Source organism: Pituophis catenifer, unplaced genomic scaffold (genome assembly GCF_029215685.1).
Source record: "Pituophis catenifer annectens isolate HBS135680 unplaced genomic scaffold, rPitCat1.0.hap2 SCAF_3, whole genome shotgun sequence".
Taxonomy (NCBI): domain Eukaryota; kingdom Metazoa; phylum Chordata; class Lepidosauria; order Squamata; family Colubridae; genus Pituophis; species Pituophis catenifer.
The window spans coordinates 148,441,780-148,466,565 of record NW_027256883.1 but is presented as its reverse complement, the minus strand read 5'-3'; the positions used below and the strand labels follow the sequence as shown (position 1 = coordinate 148,466,565).

Below are 24,786 nucleotides of genomic sequence, written 5' to 3'. Positions count from 1 at the left end.
CAATGCAAGGTTCACTCTGCATTTTCTTGTTTGTGCTCCTAAAAATAAAACATTAAGTAAATACAAATGTTCTCAGGAACACTTGAAGTTTCAGAATAAATGGTTTGGATTTATATTCTGCTGAGGCTTGCAGAAGGATTGAAGCTTCATAAGAATCTATATTGATGACGTGTCACCTAAAAGAATGCATGAGATCACTGCTTTAACATGACAAGGGTTTACATGCAGCATAACCAAAATATATGTCAGATATTAACCTGCATTAGGTTGGTTCACTGTTCTGGAATGTACCTTTGCTAGAAGTCTTGAACCTTTTGAAGGTAGATATCTCACTTTCTATATTTTCTCAGTTTCTTCTCGGTCCCTTCTACCCTTTTCCTTTAGAAGCTCTGCTGCTTGTCCCATGCCTCACCTTGGATTCTTCCTTTCCTTCCTTTCCTTCATTAATTTGTATTTCAGCCTGGCAAATCCTGTTTTGTCTTACTGCATGTTGGTGCAACTCATCTTGTAGTCCAGAACTTTTGGCAATTTAAGAATAAAACCTCTTTTAATGATTGAACACAATTAAATGTTATGCGTAGCAAAATTGGTTCACTTGGTCTTTTAGTGCCCTCTGTTGGCTAATATAGATGATGACTATTTTGTACAAAAAGCTGTCATGATTCCCTGTCATCTGAGAAAATTGAGGAAGAATGAACTTTCGGTAATACCCCTTCCGTAATTGTTATAAGTGTAGTGGTTGGCTCTGAAGGACAGTGGAAGAGCCATTAGCAACAATCAGATAAACAAGGAAATTATTTACGAAAATGCCTCCGAATGCACCCATACAAACACACACACACACACACACACACACACACCTCAATTCACATTGAGATAGAAGAAGGAAGAAGGGAAGCACATTCAGACCTGCAAGATTCTATTATTGTAACTTTTCTCACAGAAGTGGCTTTAGGTTTATGCAATATCTGTTCCTTTGGTCTATCTTATAGAGCTGACAGTAATATAAAAAATATTTGCCAGATAGTAATGTACCCTTACCTGCTGTGTAATCTTTTGTTGTTTTATCTAGAGAGATTTGGTAATAGTAAAGTTAGATCTAGGCATGAAAACACACAGGAGCAAAGTAACATTCAGTGGTTACCCTACAATTTCTTGTTCGTTGAAATGCTGCAAAGCTAGGAAATCAGAAGCTAACAGAGTCTTTCCTGGGATTTGGAAACAAAATAGAAGTAGCATCTGTATAATCTGTATATTGAATTTTATTTCATTCTTGGTAACAAAGAGGTTTAAAAAAGATAATTTGTCTAAAATATGAATTGCAGATAATCACAGATGTAGATACCATATTGGACCAAGTAAAAAAGATACCTTAGTAGTAATGTTTTTGTAAGGAATATGCCATAGTTGTAATCTTAGTTTGTGGCTTTTGAACCACAAAGATGTCTTAAGTGCGGCTACCCACAATGTATAATGGGGGTGGGGGAATATGGCTGAAGATGGAGCATTTAAACCCAAATCAACTTCAAATCAAGTAGACAACCACATTGTACGTCGTTATAGGCCAAAATTATATAAAAGATCATTTGCTCCCGTACATAATTGCACCTTTTGCTGATCCTGCAAAAGTAGATGCTTCTACTTCTACCTCTACTTTGTTTATGATTGGACCTATGTTACAGGACAACCTGGAGTTGAGACTGGACTCACATTTTAAAAACTTAGAAAAGGGCTTCAAGCATATCTATTACAGAAGCCTTTTAAGTAAGAGATTTGTAATGCTGTTAGTTTTGAATATTTTTAATCAGAGTATTGAATTTTAAATGGAATTTTAGATGATGCGAATCACTTGGCATCCCAAAATGGAAGAGGAGTCATAAATTTTTAAAATAAATTTATAAACAGATAAGACCCTTTTTGTAACCTAAACAGTTTATGAAAAAAGGACTAATAATTCCCAAAGTCTTTGAACACAAATATGGTTTTTGGTCCTTTTATTGTTCAATTGTCATTTAGTTTTTGGAGTGTCTCTTTACCTTCAGCGCAGTTGCCATTCAGCTGTTTTGGGGACAACCAGTTCTTCTCTGCAGCATTAAAGACTGTTTCTGCATTAATTTTCTCCTCCGTAGCTTCTCTTCCTGTACGAGAGCTCCCTCTACTTGAAGATAATTGGTTTTGTCAGAGCTTGCTAGTTGAACATTTAAAATCCTTTGACTATCTTGTATTCATTTATATTAATAATTTTTAGTAGCCTGTATAAAAAGGTTTGCTGGTCAATGAGTGAAATAAAATGACTGACATGTAAAAAGAGCATCTTATTAATATTATGCTATATATTTATAATTATAAAAGTACCAGAGCAGTTTTATCAACTCCTAGATTGGTCACTGTGGAAGCAGTTTGCATCTAACAATAGAGCCTAGTCCTTCAACTATGGATTATTATTTTTTTGCACCCATGCTAGATATAGTGACATAAGGAAATTTTCCATTTTCAATAGACTAAATAAATTATATTATTATGGTATAGACTGGTATTGCAAACAATAACAATTGGAACTCTGCAAGGCGTTCAAAGGGGTGCTTTCTGTTGATGTACATAAAATTCATCTAATCATCCAGAAAAAGAGTGATGAGAGTCATTATTAAACTGTTGTGCGAGTCTCTATAGAAAACAGTATAATAAGACATGGGCCAGTGGTTTGACTGTTCCATCATTACAGCCGCATAACCTTTTGGCATAAGAACACTTCTTAAATCTGCCCTCGAAAATTGCTGACGGTAAAATATTAGCACATAGTAGCATAAAAGCTCTGCACTATTTAGGTACAGTTAATCAAAGCACCTAACTGGGTTGGACATTATTCAATTGGCTTCCTAACTCAGCATATTCCTTATTCTCTACTTACAATCTGGGATTCCATATCCAGGATCCTTGGTTTGAATGCGGCATTTCCTATTCTCCAATCGCAAGGAATTTCCAGTCTTTGCTTCTGAAAATAAATGGTCGGATCTGAACAATCACAAGTACTCTGATAGCAGTAACCTCAGTAAAATAGTAACGAGGTCAGTAAAAATATGGACTAGAGAAATAATATTGCAAGATGGAAGTTAAATATCTCCATGAGAGATCTGTGAGATCTTTGCAGAGGCCACTCCATAGATCATATCTGGGCATTTTGTAGGTGGAAGTCTATACATCTGGCCAGTAGGTGGTTCTAGTCTGATCTGCGGCATTGGTGAGCCTTGGTGGCGCAGCAGACTAAAGCACTATTAAGTAAAGCCAGCTGCCTGCAATTACTGCAAGTTCAAATCTCACCAGGCTCAAGGTTGACTCAGCCTTCCATCCTTCCGAGGTAGGTAAAATGAGGACCCAGTTTGTGGGGGTAATAAGCTGACTTTGTATAAAATAGAACACCGCTTGGGGGCGGGGGCGAAAGCCCTACTAAGCAGGTATATACAAAAGTATGAAGGCTATTGCTTAACACATTGTAAACCATCCTGAGTCTCCGGAAAAGGACGGCATATAAATCGAACCAATAAATCGAACCAATTGGTGGGAGGTAGGACTGTCATCATTGGCAGGGGGGGCATTGGTGGCAGGATTGGGGCATCGTGGGGGGTGGAGTGTTGGCAATGTGGTGACAGTGGGGATGTAGGATTAGCGGCCTTCTACAACAGTCCCAGTTTATCATGTGGACCTTTGGGAAAATTAATTGTCCACCCATGCTATAGATGAACAGCAACATACCTCAGAGAAAGTTATGCATATGTGATTTGCATAGAGGATGTTAGGCTTAGACTTAGGGAGTGACTATAGCAACCCTATCTGGGCTGAAGAAATCAGACTTTTCTATATCTCTTTGCTGTACTCTAGTGATGATCTGGATGTTTGCAACCCTGATACTGTAGCATTACGGTTCTGCATTTCTCTGGGAATTGGAAAAAAATGTCTAGTCCTAGGTCAGTGTTAATGATCTGGAGCTAAATTGGCCCATAATCTGATTCCACTGCTTATAATAGTAGTGGAATCCATACCCATCTTCAAACATCATCTCCTTGGGTGGCTTTGGTAAAATTGTTTTCAACTTAGGCTGACTTACAGTATTATTTTACTGGGGAAAATTGGAGGGGGAAAAGCATGATTTTCTGAAGGGAAGGTGACGTATCCATATAATAAAGTAATTGCTTTTGCACATTCCAATTCCCAAATATATATATTATATATATATGCAAGTCTTGGTGTATTCGGGTCTTCTCCCGTGTAAGATTGAGAGCACTTTGGCAACGTTTCGGCAGAATCTCATCTGCCATCATCAGGCTTATGCAAGGGATCTTCTGCAGCAACTGCCGTTACTATTTCAAATCTGGTGCTGGTAGTCTGCTTTTCTGGGATAGCCCCAGCAATGGGATGGAAATGTTGCTCTTAGAAGCACGAAGCCGAAAACACCAGCCTGAAGATGACGAATGAGACTTCATTGAAACGGGCCAGTTAAGACTCTTGGACATTTACATTTGTTGCTGCTTCGTATTTACTGGAAGGATGGCAAGAGGTACACTAAACCAAGAAATTTCTCTAGAGCCCTAATGGTAGATTTAGAAAAATGGGTACAAACTGAATTGGGTTTGGAGATCCCAAACAAGCTGCCTAAATCCTGAATGCTAAAACCAAATTGAACTACAGTGACCAGAATTCAAAGCAACACCCTCCAAAATGGTGGGTAGCCAATTTTTCTGATGTTAGCAAGCTGAAGAAGGATGACTTATTCACTTTCTTTCCCTGCCACTTGACAATAATTGTCACTATTGAATGAAAATCATTGGGCTATGAAAATCAACAGGGAGCATATAAGAAGAAAAAGAACATAGTCTCTTTATATCCATCCAAATTGCCAGCCCTAGCATCTGTTTTGTTCTTTGTGGTAGAAGGGGTCACTTTGAATAGTTAAGACCTCAGCTGCTTCTGATCACTTTAAATAACTGAAATGGGAATAAAACTGGCTCTTTTATTATTTTAATAAAAGCTTTTAAAGTCTCTTCATCTAAAAACTCTTGTTCTGATGTAAGAGAGCAGTTGCGTGAAATAAGGATAAAGTATGAATTACAGTGCATTCAGATTGCATGTTTCTATATCATGTAAGTAGTGATTACATGATATAGAAACATGCAATCTGAATGCACTGTAATTCATACTTTATTTCAGCTAGAAAGTGCTAGAAAATTCTCAGCATTCATGTGTCAGTGTCAGAATGAAGGTATATAAAAATTGGAAGGTTGTACTATTCAATAAGTCTGAGCTAGTTAACTATTATGAGTGATCCTCTAAATCAGGGGTGTCAAACTCGATTTCATTGGAGGCCGCATCAGGGTTATTTTTGACCTCTAGGGGGGTGGGGGAGGCATGGCTAGCTTGAAGTCACTTGTGTTGGGGGTGCCTGTGGTGGCCCGAGTTCTCTATTACAAAAATGGGCTCCCGAGCTTCGTTTTCGGCTGCGACAGCCTCCTGCAACCCTCTGCCAGCAAAAATGGAGCTTGGGAGCAGGGCACATGGCCCTCCCAAGCTCCATTTTCATTGCCAGAAGCACCACGGACCGGTCCTTCACTGTTTCCAGGGCAGCTCTGTGGGCCACAGCTAAGCACCTCGTGGGCCAAATCTGGCCCCGGACCTTGAGTTTGACATCCCTATTCTAAATACTTGAACTGTTATAGTGTGGCCTGATCATCATTATGATATTCTATTACTATTTTATTAGGCTGTTGTATCATATTCAGTTCAGTTTGGTGTAACCACATTTACCAATTCAAGCACATTTTGGCAGTCTTATACCAGCCTTTTCCTCTTTCCTTAACATCCTTTACCAATTTGGCTTGGTGCACTTTTTATGTTTTTATAACTTTATAGCACAAGCAAGACAATGTAGTAGCAGAATATTTTGCAGATGAGTGAACATAACAAGCTGGGAACTCGAAATGACATTTCTACAAAAGTGTTTTTCATCTTCTTGCTTGTTTTTCAGGATCCCTTAGATCCAACAAAGACTGCATTTGTGATCAGTTCCCTTGTGCCAGGTGGAGTGGCTGAACGTGGTGCTGCGCTCTTCCCTGGTGACCGCTTAGTCTCTGTAAACGGTGTGTATTTGCATAATATTGATCTAGAAGAAGCTGTAGAAGTTCTAAAATCTGTACCACCTGGTGAAGTTCATCTTGGAATCTGCAAACCTTTGGTGGTAAGTAACATTCAATTTATGTTTTATAACATGCATGTTCCAGTTCAATAATTTATTTATTTATTTTATTTATATTTGAATTTATATACTGCCCTTCTCCCCCTAGGGACTCAGGGGGGTGAACAGCCGAAATTAAAATACATACAATATAAAAGTTAAGATAGCTAAAATAAATTAAATCAATCAGCCTCCAATTTAAAACCCCAAAGCTATACAATTAAAAACTAACCCATAAAAAACCTAATTAGGCTAGGCCGTCTTGCTGAAATAAAAACGTCTTCAGGGCCTTACGGAAAGTGCGGAGATCCGGGATCAATCATATTCCGGGAGGAAACTCATTCCAGAGGGCGGGTGCCCCCACAGAGAAGGCTCTGCCCCTGGGGGCCGCCAGCCGACATTGCTTGACCGACGGCACCCTGAGGAGGCCCTCTCTGTGAGAGTGTATTGGCTGGTGGGAGGTTATCGGTAGCAGAAGGCGGTCTCGTAAATACCCTGGCCCTAAGCCATGGTTAGCCAATGATTAACACTTGAGCGAAAGTCACCAGGATTTTAATGGAAGCAAAATATATTTGGCATAAATTCTTTGAATGATTTATCTTCTTTCTGAGTTTTGCCATGATTGGAGATCCAGATGTTGTATGCTACAGAAACAGGAACATTTTGTCTCGGAGAAATGACAGTCTCCTTTTTTATCTCCTTTTTAGTTCAAATTTATATCCCAGTGTTTTGCCTTAATGGATTCTTGAAATAGTTTTGTATCACTTAAAACAAAGATATACCTTATATACAGTTGGATTAAAATTGTAATTCATAGAACAAAACCAATAGCAGCCATTTAATAAAACATTGAGATCACACTAGAAGCAATTAACATTGTAGAATAATTAAAGAAAAGAGTGAATGCAACTGCTGAGAGATTTCTGTTTGCAGTAATCTATACTACTGTGGAGAGAGCGATGGCTCAGTGGCTGACAACTAGGGTTTGAGACTTAAGTGCCATGCAATGGGATGAACCCCCATTACTTGCCCCAGCTCCTGCCCACATAACAGTTCGAAGAGCATGAAAATGCGAGTAGATAAATAGGTAGCACTTCAGTGGGAAGGTAACAGTGTTCCGTGCACCTCAACATACAGTCATGTTGTCCACATGATCATGGAAAAAGGTCTTGAAGAAATGTTTGCTCCCTCGGCTAAGAAACGGAAATGAGTTCTGCCCCCTAAATTTGGATACAACTGATATGGGAAACCTTTACTTTTACCTTATGCTACTGTGATTTAAATAAAATTAAAATTCTGCCTTTTTGGAAAACTGCATTGATAATCCTTGGCCTTTGTTGATAATCTATTCTTGTCACATGCATCTTGCCTGATGTTTCATGAGCTCTCTGTTCATATATGTGTACAATATTAAGCATATTCATTGCACATATTAGTGTACAAGATGTGTAATAGTTTTACAAACACCATCCAATGCTACAAAAAATGTGCAAATTCTTCAGTACTTTTCATGAGTCTAGATCAGTGGTGAGGTTCAAATTTTTTTACTACCAGTTCTGTGGGCGTGGCTTGGTGGGCATGGCAGGGGAAGGATACTGTAAAATCTCCATTCCCTCCCCACTCTAGGGCAAGGTTACTGCAAAATGCCCATTTCCTCCCGATCAGCTGGGACTCGGGAATCAGAGAATAGATGGCGGCGGGGCCAGTCAGAGGTGGTATTTACCGGTTCTCCAAACTACTTAAAATTTCCACTACCGGTTCTCCAGAAGTGGTCAGAACCTGCTGAATACCACCTCTGGTCTAGATGTATCAAAATCATTTGTCTATTGTCCAGGATTTTAAAATAGTTTCAAGGAGGAATGTACAGGCTGAATATACTGGCCATTAGACGCAATATACTTTTCAGGTTCTATGTAACATTCTAATTAATAAAAGGTATGGTTTTATCTAGCATTCTAAGACAAAGAGCAAACACTTTAGTTGACCATGCCATAAGACCGTAGGTTCTGGGGAAAAACAGCAATAAAAAGAAATATGGTAGTCTTTATATCGGCAAAGCAAGATATTAAGTCAACTGCTTTTGGCTACCTAAATCAAATCAAGTTTTTACTACAGGCTTATAGTCAGAAAAATTACCTAAAACGTATAGAGCAGGGCCATTTTATTGTCCTAAAAGTATTGTCCTAAAAGCAATTAATGATTTTTTTTATATAGTTTTAAAAGAAAATACACATTTATTTATATACATGTACAAACTGTATAATAATCAGAGTACGATAGGCTATAGAATGGCTTGTACTTTGAGGAGTCCAAATGACCCAGCAGCCCCAGAATTAAAAAGATTCATCTACAGCATACAATATAAAGACTTGCAACACTCACTACATAGGAGAAACAGGCAGAAGACTGGCAGAATGCATCCATGAATATCAACTGCCATAACGGTCAGAAAACAGAATGAAAACTCTTTAATTTCCTAACATATAGACAGACTTAACCATAATTTCAACTTGGAAACAGTGACTATCCTAGTCCAATTCCTAGCAGCCTAGCACTGTGACTAATTGGCCATCAATAGACACACAAATGTAAACAACATCTACATACTGTGCAAAAGAGACAAAAAAAAAAAAACAGACAAAAAGGGAACAAAAAGACCAAACACCTTCCCACCATCAATCAACACCTAGATGAGATAGATTAACATCAAGATTAACTTCAGCCCAACAATCAAGAAGTAAACAATACCCCAATTAAGGAACTGCCAAACAAGCTAAAAGTAAACCTCCTAACCAAAGAATCAGCAAAACCGCCCTTCCATCAATGCTGACTGAGCAAACCATTAGCATATAAAATGAGAGCTAACACACTCGTTACTAGCACTGATGATGTTACCTAGTTTGGTTTATAAAAACATCTGCAAGAAAACAAACAAGCTCAGAGAGCACCAAGGACCAAACCTGAGATACAAATATTGTCCTTTATCGGATTGTCCTTTATTTATTTATTAAATTTATTTGCCGATCATTTATTTGCAACGTTTGCAAGGCATTGCCGCAATTTAATGTAAATTAAATCTTACAATTTAATCTTAAATGAGTAAGATTATGTATCATTTGATACATAATTGCAAGTTGCAAATATTATGCACCTTTTAAAGTATGAGGCTATTTAGACTATGTTGTTCTTTCATGGGTCCATAGTGGTTTCTATTTAATTATCACAATTTAGCTATGGAGTTCTTATAGCCTCAGATATTCCTAAGTAATTCACTAGTCCCAAAACTTTAAAACATTTAATTAAAAAGTTAAAACTCTACTAAAATATGCTGCTTAAGCCAGTGGAAAGTGTAGATAATGATGAGCTAGGAAACTGCCCTGCTGTTTTCGTTAACTTTATTAACATAGGAATTTGTGGGCAGAAGTAATTTAAAGTAGACAAATAAATTAGTGTACCATAGGATTTGGGAATAATTTTATACTGCCCATATGTTTGGCTTATTGAATCTAGCAGTTCTTTTCACATTTCTCTATATTTCCTGTATTATATATTTCTTCTTAGGACTGACTACAGGTAATGACCACAATTGAGCCCAAAATTTCTGTTGTTAAGTGAGTTTTGCCCCATTTTACAACCTTTCTTGTCTCAGTTGTTAAGTGAATCACTGCAGTTGATAAGTTAATAACCCTGTTGTTAAATAAATCTGGCTTCCCCATTGACTTTGCTTGTCAGAAGGTCGCAAAAGCTGATCACATGACCTTGGGGCAATAACGGTCATAAATATGCCAAGCATCTGATTTTTGATCATATGATCCTGGGGATATTGCAAAAGTTGTAACTGTGAAAATGGCTATAAGTCAGTTTTTGGCCATTGTAACTTTGAATGGGCACTAAATGAACTGTTGTTAAGTTGAGGACTACCTGTATTAACTTTCCATTTTACTTTCTGCACTACTTTGGAGTAGCCTCAGATGCAGGAATTCTGGGAATTGAAGCCCACAGGTCGGAAAGGAGTCATAGTTGCCCATCCCTGCTCTATAAGCTACTCTATCCACAAACTGCTTTCTTGCTTTGTCTTCTCTTTTTAAAAAGTTGGGGTTTGATATTTTCCTAACAATGACTTTCTTTTTTAAGGGAGAAAATAAACATAATGGGACTTATTCTGTGGAACCCGAGAGACTTAACAGAAGTTCAGCATCTCAGGAATCAATCAATAATATTGAATCATCAATCCTCCTTCCAGCTCCAAAGGTTTTCTATTATATTTATCAGATTTATATTTCTGTTACAATAATATTTGTCCTATGTAAAGGGCTTTTTCAGAATGAAAGTTGAATTGAGATATACTAAATATTTGTTTGAATTAGTTATGGTCTTTCCTAAGATGTGCCACTCTATAAATCTAGATGGGAAGAATGTCTCTACAGGTAGACTTCCAGGGATGGACAAGTTTGTTCGCTTTGGCAAAAGTTGGCAACTTGAAAGTTCATTAGTAGACTAGTGCCAGTATAATTGTAGAAGATAATTTCAGTAGGTAGCCTCATTTCTTTAAAATGTAACATTATGTTTATAAATTAATGTTTTTTTAAAGCTAAGAAAATGTTTTGTCAGATCTGACTGTCTGCCTGCCTATCTATCTACCTATCTTGTTGTCCGTCCATCCATCATCCATCTATCTATCTATCTATCTATCTATCTATCTATCTATCTATCTATCTATCTGCTACTAATTGGCTCTGGTTTGATGTTTTGTGTAGGACTTCAGAAATGAATCTAAAGAAGAACTTGTTGATGAGCCCATCTTGGAAGAGCTTGTTGATGAGCCAGACTTGGATTTGAGGAGACAGTTTCAATTTATGCAGAGCGAAACAGACGTTGATCAGGAATCTTGGGAAATGCATGAGATTTTGAAGCCTATGGAAGAACAGCTTGGTGAAGAACGAGAGATGTTAGTGGATGAAGTGGATGATATGGATCAAGATTACAAAAGAAGTCCGTCAGCAAATATGAGGGAAATACCTTCATCTCCTGTGGTGGACTTTGAAACTGAAGGATATTGGGTTGAAGAATTAGACTGTACTAAAATGGTTGAACCGAATCCTGCAAACGATCTTAATACTGAAGAGGTATTTACTGATATATATGTATGTAAAGTAAAGAATAAATGAATGGTATTGCGATGTCATATATTCAGTGCAATTATTACTATTCTCTTAATTATAGTGCTTTAAAATTCAGTACCTAAATAGTCTGAAGATCATTAAGGATATTCAGGTGCTTTCTCTAGATATCATTAGCATAATGCTTAAAGAATTCATAACAGATTTTGGAAAGCAGGGTTTAATTAATGATATGTCAGTTTTTAAAACCCAGCTTCTGTTAAACTCATCTTTGTTTCTGGTAGCATACAGCTAAGCTAATGACTTTCAATTCTGAATTGTCTTTATTTTTCTACTGAAGAATGAAGAAAAGAATACTAATAATTCACTATTCCATGGTGTTTCAGTGGAGGACAGCCAAGAAAATCCTATGTTGGATGGTAAGTGAGATGAGCAAGTATTCAGAATAAATAAATATATTTCTGAGCCAAAATTATCTATGAAACATCAAGACTTAGCGGGAGCTTAGTAGTTGAAAAGGGCTAAATGTGAGTCTCAAAAGTTACCTAAAACAGGTATCTAAAAAGGGGGTAAATGTGAGTGTCAAAACATACATAAAACATTTCAGAATTTGGGTGTAATAGATGTATAAGGATATGTCATTGCAGAGAAAACCCGAATCTGCGTAAGTCCCAATTGACAATCTATTACATGGCCAGAGACAGCTTATCCCCAAATTATAGTTACCTATAAGACAGATGTGATTGAGGTTGTTCTATGAAGTTTTAAAGATCTTATATGTCTAATACCAACACCTTCAAACTCTGGAGAACAGACTGTCTTCCAGTGACGTCTGCACTGCTTGTAGCATCTAGAACAGTCTCAAGAACAGATTGACAAGTAGTAAAAAGTATATCTTGAAGCTACCAGTGTATGAAAACATAGATATTCACATATCTATATACCTATATCCATATTGATATCTATATTAGATAACCTATCTAAGAACAAGTTATGCAGAAAAAAAAAGATTCCCAAAGATTCCCAAATATTACAACTGTTCAAGAAGAGCTGGGGGCTGGAAGTACTATTCTATCCAGTTCCCTTCATTTTAGGACAAGAAAATATTCAACCACAGTGGTTCTGTTTATTAATATTTAGCTTCAGCTTACCACCATTTAAACCTTTATTTATGATGCCAGTTGTTTAGCATACATTTCTGAAGTTAGATTGTGTGTGCAATTCTCATTCTGTACACATCATCAAATCAATTATTTTACGAATATTGAATTCTTGGTATAATGCAAGAAGTACTAGAATTTGAAGGTTTTCTGCCTATCTCTTTGTGTTTTCTCTTGGAAAGTCTATAGGGGAGATGTACCTTGAATTTAATTGAAGACAAATGCTGTTCTTATCACAAAGGACGGCCTGGTTTTCTATGACTGGAGGATAGAGGAGAGCTGTTCAAGTGAACACTGTTCCCTTTCAAACCACTTAATTGAATGTGCAAAGGCAGGCTGTATGTCTCTAGTCCCATTCTCTTCTCATTTCAATCCCTCATAAATGCCTGAAAAGAGCTTATTATCATTGGAACCTAATAGTCCTATTAGAAAAGGTTGTCTATGATTACTCTTAATCTTAAATAAATGCATCTGAGAGCAGAGAATAATGACAAATCTCTTCTTCTAAGGTATTGCAAACCAAGGTGACCCTAAAGAAGATCTATGCACCGATGTTGATCATGAGAAATATAAAATAAAAAATGAAAATATTGATCCTTCCAGCTCTGAAGATTCTGCCCTATGTAGGGTAGTGCTGTCCAGGTATGAAGTGATGTTTGCCTATAAATATGTTGGTAATTTTGATTTATCTGAAAAGAAATAAGAGGAAGAACTATTTTCTCTTACTTATGAGAAATCATCAATGAGTTGTCAATAATTAGAGTTTTAATACACTATCCAACTCATTAAGTAGCTATTGGAGGCAAAGGTAGGTATATTAATCTATTAGGGTCAAAAGTGTTACAAGATAAAGCAGAGTTCTTTCAAGTTAAGCCCAAATCCATGTTGCTGTCTTGACCAAAATATGAAAGTGGTTTGCCATTATCTTTACTAGGATTTTTTTTTTAACTTGTAAGTCTATAGCCTTGGGATGTTCCTCTGGTTTCTCATCTAAATACCAATAGGCTATTACTGTATAACTTTTTTTAACATCATGCAACATTGGCTAGATCAGTGTTTCTCAACCTTAGCAACTTTAAGACATGTGGGCTTCAACTCCCAGAATTTCCCAGCCTGCATGAGAAGCCTTCAACTAATTTCGATTTTTCTTCTACTTCTTATAGCTAATGATGGTAGTGATGATCATGATGACAGAATCTTGTCTTGCTACACACTGAAATGTATCAACTTCACTTAATTGCCTTCCTTTCTGTAGAGATAGATTGTATACTTAATTAAGAGAACAATTGCAGAGTATTTGTCTTTAATAAAGAGTTGGAAATGATCCGTTTTCATTAACGGATCATTTCAAACTCTTCATTAGAAAGGCAGAGAAGATTGAGGATTTTGGGGAATGTGTAATTTTGTTAATTACAAAGAATGGGACGCATGTATATAAATGTTGCATATTGTATCCATTTTCTTTAGTGAATTGCCTGAAAGAGAAGATGGCGAAGGAGAAGAAACTCCAATTTTTAGTCACTGGGGACCCCCTCAAATGTATGTTGATAAATATTTCAGGATTTCTTTTGCCTTAATAATAATTTGAGGTGTGGATCATTAAGTATAGGAGAAGAGAAGCAATGCACCTCTCTTGCTGGAGGCACTTTGCTTAATCATTGGGTATACCATCTGGGAAGATTAGTGTGACAATAGTTCCTTGTAGTATGCTAAAGGCAGAATTAATATTTATCAGGTGTTCTGCCAAATGATCTTATATCAGTTCCATTGATTTTTACATAATTTCTTGTAAGGCTGTGTGCAAAATGGAAAGTGTTTTTATTTCAACTTTGAAAGACTCATACTATGTTTAGGATTGGGAAATGTGGAATATTTTAGTTGTTTCCAGGCTCAGTGAAAACAAAATCTGGAGGGTTCTTACAGGGTAAATAGGACAAGGTTGATTCAGCTAAGCCATCTTTTCCTTCCTTTATATGATTTGGATACTGGTGGACTTCCTCATTTTCCCAGTAGCTTCCTTTCTTTACTTCGTAGTCCTTATTTGGAGTCAAGCAAATAGGTAGCAGCTAAAGGGAGGTAGGAAGAGGGATGTGCTAATGGAGAATGGATTAGCGATGCTTGAACCCAAAAACAATGGAAGGGACAGCTGTGCAAACAGCCAGTCCATCTCTGATTTTCCCAGCATCTTTCTTTCTCTACCTTGATTTTAGGTCCAGCATATCTACCTGGCCCACTGACCTCCAATCTTCCCTGAGCTACCCAGTCTCCATAACTTTTTTACATTCTTCTCCAAACACATCTGCCTGAATCATGGCCTTGCCAGAACTTCTATGTTTCTTTAGATTGCCCCAAACTAGCTATTCTATGCATGAAAACTTTTACTCTTGTCTGACTTTAATGCAATGAATTATACAGTTTATGTTGTAGTTTATATATATATTCTTCATATGTATTCTATTAGCTGACTTGCATGATATGCATTGGTTCTTATTAGCAGCTCTTTCAATTAAGAAAATTATATGCCTTAAAGAAAATAAATGCTTAACTTTGAGTACTTTCTAGTAAAGTCCAAGAGCTGTAACTCTTGCTGCAAAAATATTAGTAAAGTTGAGGTTATTTCTTCATAAACAGCTTGTAGAATGCTTGTTTCCTTTTATTTTATTATCACATTAAATCTTATAAACAAATATAATATAATATGATTTGAAACCGAAAAGAAATAATTAAGGAAGCTAACTGTATTTATCCAGTCATTCTAATGTGATTTTCCTGACTGTACATCTAATTGATACATTCATATAACACAGATAATAAGCATCCCTCTTTTTCACAATAATACAGTTCTTGAAATTCACATATGAAAATGTCATGTTTTATTTTAAAAGGGATAGATTTCATGGGGCTGAGTGACATTTGGTGTTCAGTGACTGTATTTATTAATGTATCGAGGGGCATGGACTACAGTGAAGAAAATTAACATTAATTATTTTAATTAAAATTAAAAGGCAGATGTTATGACTTATTTTTAGTTTCCTGAAACTTTAAAGGGATTGGATTTAAAATGAAATTAATTCAGGGAAGACTGAAATGAAGGACCTAGGTATCATGCAATCTGCAGCTGTGGTCCACTCACATTGTGGTCTACTGTACAAGAAACCAGAAGCTTTGAATTTCTATAAGGTCACAGATTTTAGCAAAAATCATGAAGCTCCAACTTCTTGTATTCAGATCATTCTTTCTCCATACAGAATTGAAATTTTTCGGGAGCCCCATGTTCCTCTTGGTATCAGTATTGTTGGGGGACATACAATTATAAAACGCCTGAAGAATGGAGAAGAGCTTAAAGGAATATTTATCAAACAGGTTTTGGAAGACAGCCCAGCAGGAAAAACAAAGGCTCTCAAAACAGGAGATAAAATTCTTGAAGTAAGTTTGGCGTTCTTTAAAACTCTGTAGCTGTCTGCATCTGCCTGCTTGAACAGGCTCAATTTTTAGAGAGATTCTATTGACTACAGATTACAGATTTAGTAAATAGTAAATATTTGCAGCCTAACTTTAGCTGCTTATCTTATGTGTGAATACAAAATAATTATCATGTAAGATGTAATTGTGGCATTTGAATTTACTGTTCATTTTTTTTTTTTTTGAGTGGGCTGGCCCTTATACTCTACAGAGAACTGCAGATGCTACTTATCTACATGAGAAAAGATTAATAAGTCCTACTAGAAACACATGCATAAATAAAAAAAAATATTTTTGACATATTAAGGAGACTAGAAAATGAGCTCACTATTCATGGGGAATTTCTCTTCGGGGATCTTGTAACCATCAGTTACCAGGATTTTTCTGTGGAGTGGTGCAGTCAAGAGGAGAGCATCTTAAAGCCAAAACAGTCAGAGAATAACAGGAAATGCTACTGCTGTCAAAACACATGCAATATTAGGAAACCAAATATGCATGTACATAGAGCAAAATGAACAGCTTCAAACAGAAGTTTCTTAAGTTCACTAAAGAAAATAAATTCAGTCTACTGTTTAATATGGCCTTGGGTTGAATGAATAAACCCAATGTTATTTTAAAAAGTCCAAGAATTTGATCTTTTTAAAAATGTGTAATTTTTTTAACTGATCTAATTGAAGTATTTCTAAATGTCTTTGTATTGATTAGATGTTATGTAGATGCTGTGAGTAACATTTTAATCACGGGACTATATCTGTCATATTAGCAAGGCTCTTTGGGGTTGTTATTCAGGTCTTTCAGCTGACCAAGATCTTTTTCTAGAATTTGGAACAGAAGAAGTAAATCTAAATGAGCTTATTTCTCTGCAGGTATCTGGAACAGATCTACAAAATGCTACTCATGAAGAAGCTGTGGAAGCTATCAAAAATGCAGGCAACCCCATTGTTTTTGTGGTGCAAAGTCTGTCAAGTCTTCCAAGGGTAAGTTAACTCCACTTATTTACTTTCTAAAATTTAATTTTGATGGAGAATGGATTCCAATGTGGGAGAGAGAAAAAAAGATGGGCAGCAGTCTGTATGTAGACAACTCTATTTCTTAGAAATAGTTTTTGTTTGCTTTCTTTTCATTTTTTCTCTTTTTCTTCATTTTGATTCATTCACACAATTTTTTTCCCATTAGGATACATTCATCCATCCATCCATTCATACACATTTGTATTTTGTAGATAGTTTCAGTAATAAATCCCAAGAAAAAGAAAGGCGACAAGGATCAGGACACAGAAGAAACTGAAAAGGTAGGTGCAGTCTCTCAGTTTCCAAATAAGTCATCATTTTAAAACAATGTAAAATTGGACGAAGGCAAATAATATTTGAACTTACATAGTAGATTTTCTGACATGTTTTGAAAAGATAAATAAAATTTACTTCTAATTGCCCTTGATCTTTATTACTGTTTATGCTATTATATGTAAATGTTGAATAACATTAGAAGCAATAACAACACCTGTAACAAAGAGAAAATAGGGAAGTGAACTAAAAATAATAAAGAATTACAAAGCCAACAGGTATCTGTTTAGAAGTAAGTGCTAATTAGTTCATTGGGGCTTGTTCCCTTGTTAAGTGGGTTAGAAATGAAATAAACCTCTTTGTAAAGGATTTTCTAGAAATAGTCCACATCTAAAATAAATATAATCTAAATGTTCTAGAGTGGTCCAATCTGGAAATGGGTCTATTCTAAACTTTCCTAATCATTCACATTAGGAAAGTAAAAACATATTGGTTGTGTTTTTGTAATAAAGTTTTTATTAAGAATTTTAATTACAATAGTAAAATCTAATACAAACTATACTTAGACAAAGCTGAATAAAAAGAAAGAATGGATAGTATATGAGGAAAAAAGAAAAAGAAAAAATAATAAAATCAGAAAAGAAAAATATATATAAAATATATGTTATAAAATAAAATATATAAAAAAGTGATTTCCAACTTTCATCACAATAATAAACAAATTTAATAACTCTTCATTGTCCTTTAAGGTTAAACAGATATCTCTTCCTCCATATCCTGTCCATTATCTACAAGCAAAACTATAAAACATCTACTTTTCAACCCTGTTGTCAGCAAAAGTCATGCGTGAAAGACCAGATTGACATGAAGATTTAATTAAACTGATTTATTGCTAATAAAATCCTATGCATAGGAATCTTCTCAACTAATTGTTGGCACGTGCTTAGAGTTAGATAAGGGTCAACAGCACTCAAGGGGAGTGGGACTTATCTTATGGCTACTTAGGGATTCTAAGGGATTTACTCTGCCAGGCCTTCTCCTACAAAAAAGTCCATGAAAAGTTGTCAGAACATTGCTAAACAAATAAATACCATTTTAATTTTGATCAAATAAACCAATTTTATATTTTTCCTTTTACTTCTAAAAATCTTTGATTCAATCAAATATTGTCACATGATTTTATTTCTCTTCAACTCTTTTTTATCCCATTGCACAGATTTCTTTAAGGCTTTAATAAGTTTCTTTTGTAGATCGAAAAAGAAAAAAAATTGCTGGTCATTCTCATGATATATCATTTATATTTCCATTTTAATTTTAAAAACTTCAGCCAGTTCCTGTTGTATATCCAGTAAAGCGTCCTTTTCCAAATCATTCTCTTGGCCTGTATTTGTAGTTGTAGATTCTGTACTTTATCCTGTCAGATAAAATTTGTTATCCATATGTCAATCCTTTATTAACATCTTTTAGACACAACCTATCCATAGAAACAGGTATCTTTAGTATAGTGCTGATATTGAAGTTACTAACTTCCAGATCCATTCTTCAAAAATTTCTTAATATTTATGATATTTGTTGTGACCCCAACTCCCGAGCCTGTCCTAACAGAGGAAGAGGACTCAGAAGGTGATGGGGAGGAACTAATAAGGCCTCCCTCTCCAGGACCCTCCTCTCTGGCAATGCCTCAGGTTCCATCCAAAGGCCAAGAGGAACAGCCTGGGATATGCCAGGAGGAAAGCATATTGGAACAACAACAGAGAGGGAGTGAGGATGATGAATCCTGGCTTGATCCCAGGCAGCATCGGAGGGAGAACTTTTTGCTACTGAACCGGACTGAGGATAAACTCAGTCTTGCTTACTGTGAGTGAAAACTGACTTGGCATGCATTTCGCAGTTTACTGCCAAAACTCTTATCTGCAAGGGTTTCTAGTCTGATTGCTTAATAAAAACTTGGCAGGCATGCCTGGTTGTGTGTTTGCCTGTGTGAGGAAGGGGGACAGAACAATATTATAACATTTTTTGTCATTTTGACAGTCCCAGTAATTGAATCATATATGCTTTTTCCCCCTACTGCTTAAAATCTTTACTTGCCTCTAGTGTCCAGTTTCTAAAATCATCACTTATCCTTTGTCATGACTTGCAACAAGCAGGATAGCAAGAAGTAGTCTTTCAAGAAGTTATTTTTATAGTTAGTTCCAAAATCTTACAGTAAAAGTCAATATTCCAAATTTATCTTGATCTTTAATCCTTTTGTAACTTTCTTAGATCAAAATCTGATTTAGCTTTTTCTGCTTATTTCATATTCCTTAAATTATTAAGCTTGTAATTAATATTTTGTTCAAAGTTGAAGATAAACTCACCCAATGAAGACTTTTCAAATTTGTCATTCTGAAGAATTCTTAATAGCTTCAAAATAGTTAATAGTAATTTCTGAAAGTGATTAAAAAGTGAAGTTTGCAAACTTAGTGTCCCTTAAAAGGCTCCGCTTTTGAGCAAAGTGGCTGATCTCATCATCTCCCATCAGTCAAACTCATGGAAAACTGATGTCCTATATCTCCTTGCAAGGAGCAGCCATCCGGATCACATGCGGGTGATCTCCTGTCTTCTCTTTATCCAGAGAAGTTGCCAGTAACTATTCTACTCACAAGTTCCTTGATCTTTGCCACAGTCATTGGCTCTGTTTTTGCAGAGCATTGCATCTTCAATTTGCTGTACCTCCGCAAAAGTCCCAAAAGTAAAAACAAATTGTGAGGTAACATGACTCATGATATAATTGATTGATTGTTGATAGATAATCACTTTTCTTCAACAAGGCTATTTACATGAGGAACTCTCTGGATTCTCCATAAGAAAATTAATGTAGGCTAGGATGAATCTTTAGAGCTGTTGGTTTTCCTTTAAAAAATATGGAAATTATTACTGTCATGGTGTGTGAAAAGAAAAGTTCGGATGAATGTGTCTAGCTTTGTATGACTAATTGGGAGCACGGATGATTTAAACAGTCACATTTCATTTTTCCGCCCTCTCTTTTTCTGTATTTTTAATCATCTTCCCTGATGCGGTGTTCTTGGGGATTTGAGAGCTTGCATACTAGTTTATAAATCTTGAGCTGTACTAATAAATGTACTGCTGTAATATAGATTGGATGAGCTCTCCCAAGATTTTTTTTAAAAAAAATAGTTTGAATAGTCCAAACTTGGTCAAAATGATTGGAAAACCATTTCTGATTTTTAAACCAGTGTGCATTGATGGATGAAAATAAATAACATGTTTGAAATTCCTAGTATCCTACTGGTAGTCCTTGATTTGCAACTACAATTGAGCCCTGTTGCTAAGACAGCTGTTAAGTGAGTTTTGCCTCACTTGACAATCTTTCCGACCACTGTTGTTGAATAAATCACTGCAATTGTTAAGTTAATAACATGGTTGTTAAATGAATTAGGCTTCCCCATTGACTTTGCTAGTCAGAAGGTCTCAAGGACAATGCAACCACCATAAATATGAGCCAGTTGCCAAGCATCTGAATTTAAGTCACATGGACATGCTACAATGGTCGTAAGTGTGGAAATGATCATAAGTCCCTTTTTTCAGTGCCATTGTAACCAGTCACTAAACAAATGGATGTAAGTCGAGGGCTACCTGTATTTAAAGAAGCTATGCTTCAGCAGAGAGCATTTTATCTTTCACATTTCTGACAGTAGGATCAACAGCAGTATTTTTCCACTCTAGGTTTCTGTGAGGTCAACCATAAAGTTTCACATTGATGAGTTTGCCTCCAAACTCTAATTTGCTGCAAGCAAAATGGGCAATACATTACATTTTATGAGGACAGACCATTAGTAGCGTAATGCAGAGGGTTTTTTTGTATCTATATGTTTACGCCTAGAGAAACAGAGTACCATTCTTCCAAGACTTTTGAGTCCTTTGGAGGAGCTATTTTTTTAGAATATGAAAATCTTGCTCTCTGTACCTCCTACAGAAAGAAAGCTGGGAGGAACCAGGGAGTCCTACAATACCTGCTACTTACCCAGAATTGCAGGTTGGAAAGTTGAGACAAAAATGCTAGGCAACAAGGAAACAATCTTTACCTGACTATCCTCCATTCAAAAATCTGACAAATATAAATCTGAGAATCGGCTTCTTTTCTAATTTGTTTTTGTTTTCTAGTGTTTGTATTACTCCATTTGAACTACCTTGAACTGCCTTCTGATCATGTTCTTTGAAATTATGTTTGCAAATAATTCGGCTACTCTTATAGCAAGACAGCTTTGATTATGCAAAATATGCTGACTGTACCCTAATCCTTCATATGATTTTCATTTGGGTGGCTCCAACTGACTTTTAAGAACCTTCCTCCTCCTCTACTCCATTCTTCTCAATATGCTGATCCAGATGACCTAGAGGAGCCAAGGAAAAGTATTCTTACAATTCTATGATTTTTGTTTCTCTTTACAATTGTAGCTTTTTGTCTGCCAGGCATATTTATGAGTTGATTGCAGGTAATCTTTAATTTACAAGCAGTGGTGGTTGCTCCCGGTTCAGCCCGGTTTGGGCAAGCCAGTAGTGGTGATGAAGTGATATCAGCGAACTGGTTCTCTATGACTGTGAGCTGGGCCCTCCCGCCTGCCCCCACGTTATACCTACCTTTATTTGTTGTTTTTTAACCCAGCTGATAGGCACAGCAGAGTGGATTGCTACGCCTCAGCTGAGCAGAAATCTAATGTGCTTGCGCAGAGCGCAAGTTTGGCAATCGCAAGCAAAGTGCGTGCGCGAAAAGAACCGGTGGTAACACCAGTTGGAACCCACCACTGCTTACAACCACAATTGAGCTCAAAAAGCCGGTTGCTAAACAAAATTCTGGTTGTTTAGTGAGTTTTGCCCCATTTGATACCTTTCTTGCCAGAGTTGTTAATAAGTGCACTTGTTAAGGTACTAACACAGTTTGTTGTGGCCTGCCAGTGGCCTGCGCAGATCGTGGCTGATCCCGACGACGAGGAGGCTGGTGTGGTGTCGTGCCAGCAGCCGGCGCAGCCGGTGCTCGCGTCAGACAGCGAGGAGGCCGAAGAGGATTTGATGCCAGAGGCAGAGACTCAGCCAGGGCCTTCAGAACCTCCAGAGGCTCCTTCCAGTGGAGAGAGCGAAGTGGAGGAGCCTCTCCTCAATGTTCGGGCACGCAGGGCTGCCAAAAGGCAGGAGTGGCTACTGAGGAGGAGGAGGTCTACTCAAGAGTAGGGCTTGAGGATAATTGGCCACTCTCTTAGCCTATTTAAGTCGCACGCAGTTAGTGCTTTCTTGCTAGAAACAACGTCTCATTACTACAGAGCATCTTGGAGAGCGAGTGACTTTTCATATCTGGTTTTCTAGGCTGGTTGCCAACCTTTGTCGGACTTTGTTCTTAATAACTTTGATAAGGACCCTTTGCACGGGAAGCCTGCATTCTTGAAAGGGGTTTGTTTGGAATTAAACAGTGTTTGCGAAGCTTGGTGTGTCACATTCTCTGGGAATCTGAAGCTGGGGCAGAACACAATTGTAAAGTGAATCTGGCTTCCCCATTGACTTGTCAGAAGGTCATAAAAGGCGATCTCATGACTCTGGGACACTGAAATCATCATAAATATGAGCCAGGTGCCAAGCGTCTTGAGTTTTGATCACATGACCATAGGGATACTGTAATGGTCCTAAGCATGAAAAATGGTCATAAATTACATTTTTCAGTGTTGTTGTACTTCGGAGCGATCACTAAACAAAAGTGTAACTGTACTTCTATTCTTAAATGCTAGAAGTTGGAGCTCAACCATTACTGCCTGTGGAAAGGTTTATCTCGAGACTTTGTTTGATGCCTCTTGTAGAGAAGTTCCCTTTTTGAAATGACTCAGCGGTTAAAGACGCTGAGCTTGTCAGTTGGAAAGCTGACAGCCCAGTTTTGAGACCCAAGTGCTGCGCAACGGGATGACCTCTCTTTCCTCCTCTAGCTCCTGCCTATCTAGCAATTCGAAAATATGCAAATGTGAGTAGATTAATAGGTACCACTTCAATGGGAAGGTAGCGGCATTCCATGTGTCTTTGACGTATATCCATGCTGATCACATGACCATGGAAAAGGACAACGCTGACTCCTTTGTCCAAGAAATGGAGATGAATACTGAGCCCTAGAGTCGGACACAACTGGACAGGGAAATTTTTACCTTAAATATTTATATGTATTTCCTCAAGTTCAAGATATAGGTTTTAAGTTAGAGTATATCCTTTTTTCTTCTTCTTTAAAGCTAATATTGTGGTGTCATCACAATAAACTTCTTCTTACATCAGGAAGAGTCTTTAATTACCCTGGAAGTAATTGACTACACGTTTTTGCAGGGAGGTTCTTCCCAAAGCACTCATGTACATTCAGCCATTAACATTATAAACATACCCATGTAGACTGACTCCTGGAGCTGTGCTATTGAGACTGCCTGTATGGGGGCTTCCATGAAGAAATTATTTATTTGTGTGTTTGTTGAAGAAATACTACTTGTCACTGAACTGGCTACATATCATGTCTCTGAAATAATGCAGACCACCAGCTAGTTTTAACAGCCATTTCATTGTGAAGATAGTACTCAGATTTTCCCCCTGTGAATAAAACTCAAATACTGCCCTGCATGAGCCCCTGGGCAGAGATTGTCGTGCTAAATTATGCAGTATTTCGGCATTCGTAACATGGACAAGTAGTTGTGTGGGTAATGGTTTCTTTTCTACATGAATGATTCCATCCCTGGAGTACTAATAGTGCAAATGGGTGTTAAGTTCAAAAGCTAATGGAATACATGACTTCTGGAAATAATATCAAATATAAATAGGATGTCATTTCCCCCACCATATTCCAGATAATGTTGGATTTGGTCAGCTGGAGAATGACAAATAGGGAAAATGTCATTAAAAGGATGGTCCAATACATTATTGTGTAGATATTCTTCAGTTGACCATAGAATTATGTTCTGGGCCAGTTATTTCCATAGAGTATAAACCTTGATTATGGATGAGTGAAAGCATAGACAACATTTCCTAGAGAGGAAGCTGAGTCAGGAAAAGAATGAATTTTTCCTCTAGACTCTGAAGATTGGATTTAGTAGATTCAGTGGATTTAAACAACACAGCATACTCCGAGAAAGGCAGCATAAAATAATCATCTTCATAGCACATACGAAAATAGTATTCCAATAAAGGTTAAAGTGAAAACAAAACAGAGCTGCATCAAAACTGAGTGGATTGACTCATTGCAGATTAATTTGTATTGTCCTCAGTAACAGCTGTTGCCACAGCAAGCAGCAACACAAGGCTGAAGTCAAACAGGGTTAGATCTGGTTAGCATTTAGATGGGAAACCAGAAGGAAATTGCAGCTGGACATTAGTCTGGGAAGTAAAATAACAGCCAAGACAAAATTGGTTGTATATGGTTTGTTCATATACAATCAACAGAATGCTGACAGACTGATTTTGGGCCAATCTTGCTCTTTCAGACAAGCCAACTCACAAGGGTTGTCGTTGTGGGGAAAACAGGA

At 37.0% G+C, this 24,786-nt stretch overlaps 1 protein-coding gene across 1 annotated transcript in view; it reads left to right on the top strand.

The window, feature by feature from the left end:
- The window catches only part of PATJ (PATJ crumbs cell polarity complex component), a 149,227-nt gene that overhangs the window by 50,239 nt on the left and 74,202 nt on the right, over nt 1–24,786 (top strand). Inside the window, exons 17-25 of the mRNA XM_070941288.1 lie at nt 6,017–6,226; nt 10,358–10,474; nt 10,981–11,349; nt 11,684–11,762; nt 13,013–13,145; nt 13,971–14,042; nt 15,752–15,929; nt 16,832–16,942; nt 17,188–17,256. Of these exons, the coding sequence (XP_070797389.1) occupies nt 6,017–6,226; nt 10,358–10,474; nt 10,981–11,349; nt 11,684–11,762; nt 13,013–13,145; nt 13,971–14,042; nt 15,752–15,929; nt 16,832–16,942; nt 17,188–17,256 (1,338 nt within the window). The remainder of the gene's footprint in view (nt 1–6,016; nt 6,227–10,357; nt 10,475–10,980; nt 11,350–11,683; nt 11,763–13,012; nt 13,146–13,970; nt 14,043–15,751; nt 15,930–16,831; nt 16,943–17,187; nt 17,257–24,786) is intronic.